The sequence below is a fragment of the Meles meles genome, unplaced genomic scaffold, assembly GCF_922984935.1.
Source record: "Meles meles unplaced genomic scaffold, mMelMel3.1 paternal haplotype, whole genome shotgun sequence".
Classification (NCBI taxonomy): domain Eukaryota; kingdom Metazoa; phylum Chordata; class Mammalia; order Carnivora; family Mustelidae; genus Meles; species Meles meles.
Window position 1 is genome coordinate 45621 of NW_025721340.1, and position 7202 is coordinate 52822.

Below are 7202 nucleotides of genomic sequence, written 5' to 3' on the forward strand. Positions count from 1 at the left end.
CCGGTGGAGCTTCATTCTACAACAACGCTGCCGGACACCAGCACCTGCCTGCCATGTCCAAGGCGTGTTGAAGCAAGCTGGGCTTTGGGAGACCCAGTTTTTATGGGGGAAGCTTTGTTTCCATTCCTTTCTTTACCTTGGTGCCTATGAGCGCTTTACTTTACTGTGTGACAATCAAACCTTTTGTCTGAGTGAAGAATGCAGCCCATTTACATTTCCTTCCTCCTGAGAGGACCTTGTGTTGTGCTGTGAAGTCGGCGAGCAGTAGACGAATGTCTGTAAAGGCAGGAGTAAGCTGCTTCTGCTGCCGTTTGGGCAAAGGGAGGACCTTTTCCTCTTTAAAAATCAACATTGCCACCTATCTTCATTAATACATGAAAGGCAAATGTTGATGCTAAATGTTTGATTTCCCGCAGTGAGAGGTTTGGATTCCAAGCAGAAAGTATGAAAAGATGAACGGAGAAGTTCGTAGGTGTCGTCATCCTGACTTTAGCGGCTCTCGGTGCCGGCCGCCGGCTTGGCGAGGGGAGAGGCTCCACCACCCGCACAGAACCACTCCAGACCCACGGCCGCACTGCTCTTTAACACCCTGAGCGGGCATGTGAAGGTCCTTGAGATTCAAATGAAATTTGACATAGTACATTCACGTCCTAAGAAGCACAGATCTGGTAAAATGATCAGAGGGTAGCCTTGTTGCTTCTCAGCTTAGGAAAGATTTGCTAGAAACAGGAAATGTGCTCCCAGATCATGTTCAGATCGTCGCCTGAGTCCTCCACAACAAAGCCGCGTAGTGGGGCCCTGCACGGAGGCCATCGCCTGCCAGCCCAGCGGGTCTCTACTATGCACCCAAGCCCTGCACCTCCTCCTACTTGCCACGGGACTGCTCGTCTCCCCGGGTGGCTCAAACACGCGTTCCTCTGGCAGATAGACACACGTTATCCTTAAAAATGGCAAAAAAAAAAACCCCACAGACCAAGGAAAGGCCAACTCAAAGCATGTTCCTGTGTTGTCAAAACGGACTTTACCTGGGAAAAGCAAACACAGTCTGGCCTTCAGCCTCTGGGTCATGTGTATAAAAAGCCTAAAGATGTATGTGTGAGGAATAGAGGAAAGGCTTGGGGTTCTAATCCTTTTGATTACATTTTTGAAATCGCTGCCATGGAAATTCATTCTAGGAAGGGAACATTTCCACACGTCTTTGCAGTGAGCCTGGTTCATCCTGGTGAGGTTGACCAGCAGGAACATCATGTGAGTGGCAGAAATGACCTCACCGGCAAGTGTGAACCCTTGTCATTTCCCCCAAACCCTCCCTCCAGGAGCTCTGGAGGCCCAGCAGAATCCCTGTGGAGGGGTGTCAGGGCTGTATCCGTGTGACTTAGAAACGCATGCTCACACGTTATGTCGTCGCCAATCTGACGGCAGTGACAGAAGTGTGAAAGGGTTAAAATGGTGGAGAAGAGTGCAAAGGCTGCCAAGCAGAGAGCCTTTAAGAGAGAGTCCCCAGCCCGCACGCAGGCCAGGCACGGAGTGGGTGAACATGGGGACACAACCAAGTACAAAGGAACATGCTGGGTTTGAGCCTGTGAACACTGAGTTCTCGGTTTTATTTAAAATCCCTTTTGTGACTGAAAAATAAAACACATGCCAGAACTAGGAAAATAAACAAAACCTGTAAAGAAAACAATATGTTTTTCAAAGAACGTCTGGGACGCCCCCTGGGCAGGAGTCTCCAAGGCAGGTGTGGAGACGGCTTCCGCATCCCCTGTGCTTCTGGAGGCTTGGGGAGAATGCAGGGGCCTCTCGGCAAAGTGACCACAGAGGGGGACTTGGAAAGTCATTACATCTTGATTATGAGGAACCAAACTAATTGGGAGCGTTATTATAATTTTGGGTCTTGGTATCCTGCATCTAGAACCAGGTCCAGAATGGCTAGTGATCGTATTGACAAAAGAGGGGCCTTGAACTGCAGCGGACAAGCCTGTGGGGCATTTCCTGGAATCCATCAATAATTACCCCGGCCACAGGGTGGTCTTCTGGGGGTGCCGCACACAGATGGGCGGTGTGTAGCAGGCCACCCTGCTGGACTGAACACGCACGCTCATCGAGTACATGCGTGACTTCCATTATCCTTTACCTCACAGACTTGCAGAGGAAGAAAACCACAGCTTGATGAAAACTCACGATTAAAACCTCTATGGGAATGGGTAATAATGAATGCCTTCTGTCCCAGAAAGGTTCTATTTACTAAACTTCAAGAAAGAGGCAGATCTGTCATTACCACCTACTCTTACTAAACAGGAAGAAGGGAGAAGGTCTGTCCTCCAACATGACGGGGGCTCCATGTGCATGTGGGGGCAGCGGGAGCGACTCGGGCTCCGCAGGGAGACGGGGTAGGGGGGCGCATGTTGGTGGCAGTCACGCTGTCCCGGTGTTTCAGGTCATCACTCCTCGAGGAGCTGGATGAGCTTAAATAAACAATTTTATGAGTCTTATTATCTTATACAGCATCTTAGAAATTAAGGTTCTATGAACAGAGGTTAAAATACAGCGATGGAAAATAATTAAGAGAATTATACCGTACTTTCCATCCACGTACAGGTGTTAAAGTTTAAATTTCAGGCAAAGAGCTGCCTTGACTGTATGAGTGAAAGTGGAACTTCTCCTGTAATTGGGGGAGCGAGACCCGAGCTGCACTCCTGGTGCAGACTCCTGCCTGGTGCTGGTGGCTTAGTGACTTATTTATTCATTATTCACGTGGTCTTGAGCACGTCAGACGAGCAGTGTGTGTGTGTGTGTGTGTGTGTGTGTGTGTGTGTTCCGGGGACCCAGCAGAGACTCAGTCTGTGTGTGGCTGGTTTCTTCAGGCAGGGGACAGGCCGCAGACAGATAAATGAACATGGTTACAATGGTGACTTCATAGAGCGGTAAGAACACACGACAGAGATTAGGCGAGGAGTGGGTGCGGGAGGCAGGGGCTCAGACCCCAGGAGGGGAGGCCCCTCTGATGAGCAGATTTCTGAGGGTATCCTGCCCGGTGGGAAGGGCTCATCGTCTCCAAAATGAGTGGTATCACAGGGAGACAGAGCAGCCAGAGTGACAGCCCGGGGTGGGAACGGGTCTGGACTAGTCCAACAACAGAGAGAAGGCCAGCATGGCAGGAGCCAAGGGAGCGAGGTGGGGCAGCGGCCTGTGCCCCGACTCCAGGGGAGCCTGCCAGTCGCGCGGGGGGGGGGGGGGGCGGCGGCTGAGGTCAGCAGTGAGATCCGCGGGAACCCTCTGGGGTGTTTTAAGCAAAGAAAGCACATAATGGGAAAGATGCTTTTAAAAGGTCACTCTCACCCCAGGCGGAGACCAAGCCCACAAGATGAGCCGTCCGCATACGAAGTGCGGGGGCTGACATTTGGCGACAACAGCGGGGAGTAGGGCATGGAGAAAGGGGAGGAGGCGTCCTGTATTCCGGAGCCGAACTGCCGGGAATCATTGACTGGCAAACAGGGGACCCGAGTCCAACAGAGACGGCGCATCTGCTTCCCCGGCTGCTCTGCCTGCCACTCCTCGGTTTCTGGGACCTGCACTTTGTATGACGTTCTGCAGCCGGGCCACAGCTTCGTCGGTCACCCAGCCGCCACGGGGCAAGGTCCCGCCGAGCTGGTCGGAGAAACAGGGTCACAGCATTCATCTGCCCCAAGTCAAACGTTGGGGTAAAATCCGACACATTCCATCCACATTCTTGGCATTTCCAGCACCCTTCACGCTTTCCCAGCGTGGACGAAATGTGCGGATGGCTGCTGCCCCACACGGTTGTCAACATCACCACACGTGTCCAAAGAGCCACACAGAATCAACAGCCGACCGCTTGGCTCCCGGTTCAACACGTACAGTCCCACAGCCACACTGTCCGGAGCAGCCTGAGGCACGCAGTCACGCGTACAGTGGTTCCCCAGGCGCACACAGGTGTGCGAGCGCGGCTGGGCCCAGGCCCCGGAGGGCGGGGGCTGCGTGCTGGGCAGGGGAGACGCGGTGCTGACTCCTGCCCTCCCACAGCCCCCGCCAGGACGTCCCGCCGCCGGCCCCAGAGCTGCTTCCACGTGACGCCAAACGATTCCACGAGAGGTCTGCGGATTGGAGGAGAATGATGGATCCGTGCATTAAAGTGTATTTTTAAAAATCTTTTAAAGACTGAAACCAAGAAGACATCAGGTTGAAGGAGAAAATGAGACTTCTGAGGGAACGGAAAGAGAACTGCTCTGCACCCCCTGCCTGTGCTCTTTGGGCGCCAGGTGGGGGGCAGCCCAGAGTTTCCAAGGAACTGCCACAGAGCCCCACGTCCCACGAGTCCTCCATCCGCGCGTGGCTCTAGCGTGGCCTGAAGCCCAGAACACATGTGGGGTTTGCTGGGAGCCCTGAAAGGGAACCTGCCCTCCCACGCCAAGCTTCCTGGGCTTCTAGAAACACAAACAGGCCCTCCCCTGTTGGTGGCGACACCAGGCACTCACCCGATGGTGCTATAAATTTAGTATTTTAGTCCACATCCTCAACTCTGGGGAAAAGCAGGACAAAAAAATAAACATGAGCCACATTTTAGGTGCTCCCAAAAGGCCAATTATTTTACCCCTTACAGTCTCTCCACTGCCTGCAGGGAGGCTGGCGCCTCGGCAGTCAACAAATATTTGCTGTAGGAATCCCCTCCTGAGACTGTGGGAGGGCTCCATGTCACCAACTCGTGGCCCCGGTTTTCGGAAGCGGGGCCCACGTGGGGACACCTGCATCCATGCAAGAGCCTTGGCAGTGTCGCCAATGAAATCTTCCTGGGCAGATGGATCCCAGTGCTCCGTTTAATGGTTTTCTTTGAACAATATTTACCATTTATGATCTCAACTCACAGGAGCATTCAGAAGTGGGGAAAGGCAGATTTCTAGACTTTTAAGCAGATTTCCATTGCTTTTAACATATTCTCATATGTTTTAAGTTTTTCAGCTCTGGCTCCTTCCTCTGGCTGCCTGACGGATCCACTCACCTTCGCTGGGATATTTGGGAATATTGCATAATCCGTTCCCGGAATGCATGAGCAGTTCTGGGCCCTATAAAATACTCATTGACTTTTAAAAATATTTGCACCCCACTGTCAATGAGGACAAATGCACACAGAGTCGCAGAAAGTGGCTGTTTTAATGGCACACACTTTCTTCAAACCTCTCTTTCCACTAAAACATTTTCTTCAAAATTATTTTCATAAGAAAGATGAACAATTTCAACATTAGCTGCTAATATCCTTTCATTTAAAACTCTGCTGATAAAATTCTTTGCTTGTCATTCAAATAGTAAGTTATATATAGATTTGAGGCTTCCATCTCTGGCTTCATTAATGGTAAATTGCATGCAAGTTTGAAGCGTAAGTCCGCTTTGATACATCTCAAAATGCAATTTCCACAGCCTCCCTGGGCTATGCACAATTAATTATACAGTTAATAAGGGTACTATATTAATGAAAGGAGCATTATTCATCCAGAAGACCTGCCTTTACCAAATATCTTCTGTGTGATTCTCTTCTTTTTGTAATGTTGGTGTACAGACAATAACAACAACCAGCACCCGTCCCCACAACTCCTCAACTGACAACATCGCGATTTTAAATATCCATCTGCTCATTGGCAGCTCCTTCAATCATCACAAGTCTAAAGAAAAAATAGTTCAGCTTTATGATATTTCTGCTGATTTCTGCTTCTTAAGAGTTTAAAAGTCTGCCCATGGCATGTTGAACTCTTGAGACAACTCTTTCCTAAGCAAGAGCCTTCCTACGACAGCATCTAGCTTCTACCAATGACGGGCTGGGAGTCAGAAGGGACTTCGCAGAGATGACGGGACCCGATGGTCCCCCGTTCCCTCCTCCCCCATGCCAGGTCTCTGTGTTTTGCAGTAAGTAAATCATTCCATCTGTAAGACTGAAGTTTGACTACGGTTCTGCGCAGACACTGATGTTAACTTTTACAAAGAAAGTTCACGTTTCTGAAACTCTGATGTAGAACAGAAATCAGAACACTTTAACTGGAGAAGAAAGCCACCCAACAACGCTGCATTTCTATTTATTTCTACAGATTACTTCAGCAGTATGAAAGAATGTGTTTGCAAAGGGTTTTACAAGTCCCTATTGACATAAATTAATATGCTTTTTATTAAATGAGAACATGAGAATTTGATTTCAGCTGTAACCATGTCCCTTTGACATATGAAAAATACCTAAAGATGCAAGTTATTTAGAGACTCCATTCATGTATGAAATCCAGCAGGAAACCAACGCTGGGTTCCAAAGAGTTGACAGGAAATGCAAGATGGGGACACAAGAGGAAACATGTCATGAAAATGCAGTCCTAGGACAACCAAACCCTGAAAGACCTTCCGTTAACAAATTCTTGTAGAAAAATAGGGTCTCCAAACCAAGGGCACCCACTGCCACCTCTGGACCTGGAGGTACCTGATGGCCACTGCTACATCTACATGGCAGTGCGGGCACCCGATGGTCACAGCTACATCTACACCAGCCATGCGGGAACCTGGTGGCTGCTGCTACATCTACCCGATGGCTGCTACTCAGCAAGAGGAGGTGAGATGGAGGAATCGGTTCACCCGTCCTCTCTGTCTACACTGGCGTCCGTGACTCAGGCAGCACTGGTTCCTAGTGCTCTTCAGAAGCAGGTTTTGAAGAGCTGTGTCTCCATGCGGTGGGCCAGCAGACTCATGCATTGAATGGCTGTCCACCTACCGTCCCCAAGTGGAGGGTCAGCTGCAAAATTCACAGGGCCTCAGTGGTGTGACACGAGCACGGTGTCAGCAGTCTGAGGACAGGGCCCTGGAGAGAGGGGGAGGGGCTGGTTGCCCCGCTGCCCCCAGGTGGCAGGTCCTCCCTGGGCAGCACTGGGCGCCCCACACTGATGACGACATCCTTGCTGTGACCTCCTGAAGAGCGCTCAGGGAGAAGAGAGAGTCGCAGTGAAGCAGTGAGGTGACGTCGGCTCGGCACACAGACACGGAACTTCCCTCCCAGGTGTGGATGGGCAATGCTGGTTCCTGCCGCAGCGCACTGTCGGGACATGCTTGCAGGAATTCTGAGAGCACTCCTTGGGTCCAGAGCATTTTGGAGATTTGCTGTCATAGAACCAACAGGCTACGTGCTGCGGGCAGTAAACGGGAATGGGGACCAGCCC

At 50.8% G+C, this 7202-nt stretch overlaps 1 protein-coding gene across 1 annotated transcript in view; it reads right to left on the reverse strand.

Annotated features, from left to right (window-relative positions):
* LOC123936313 (receptor-type tyrosine-protein phosphatase N2-like) overlaps positions 1-6543 on the reverse strand; it is a gene marked incomplete at its 3' end in the record, with an annotated part of 48886 nt that extends 42343 nt beyond the window's left edge. Inside the window, exons 1-4 of the mRNA XM_045996937.1 lie at positions 6473-6543; positions 3798-4002; positions 3576-3648; positions 3399-3484 (exon numbers count right to left, since the gene is read on the reverse strand). Of these exons, the coding sequence (XP_045852893.1) occupies positions 3399-3484; positions 3576-3648; positions 3798-4002; positions 6473-6543 (435 nt within the window). The remainder of the gene's footprint in view (positions 1-3398; positions 3485-3575; positions 3649-3797; positions 4003-6472) is intronic.
* Between the last annotated feature and the right edge of the window lie 659 nt (positions 6544-7202).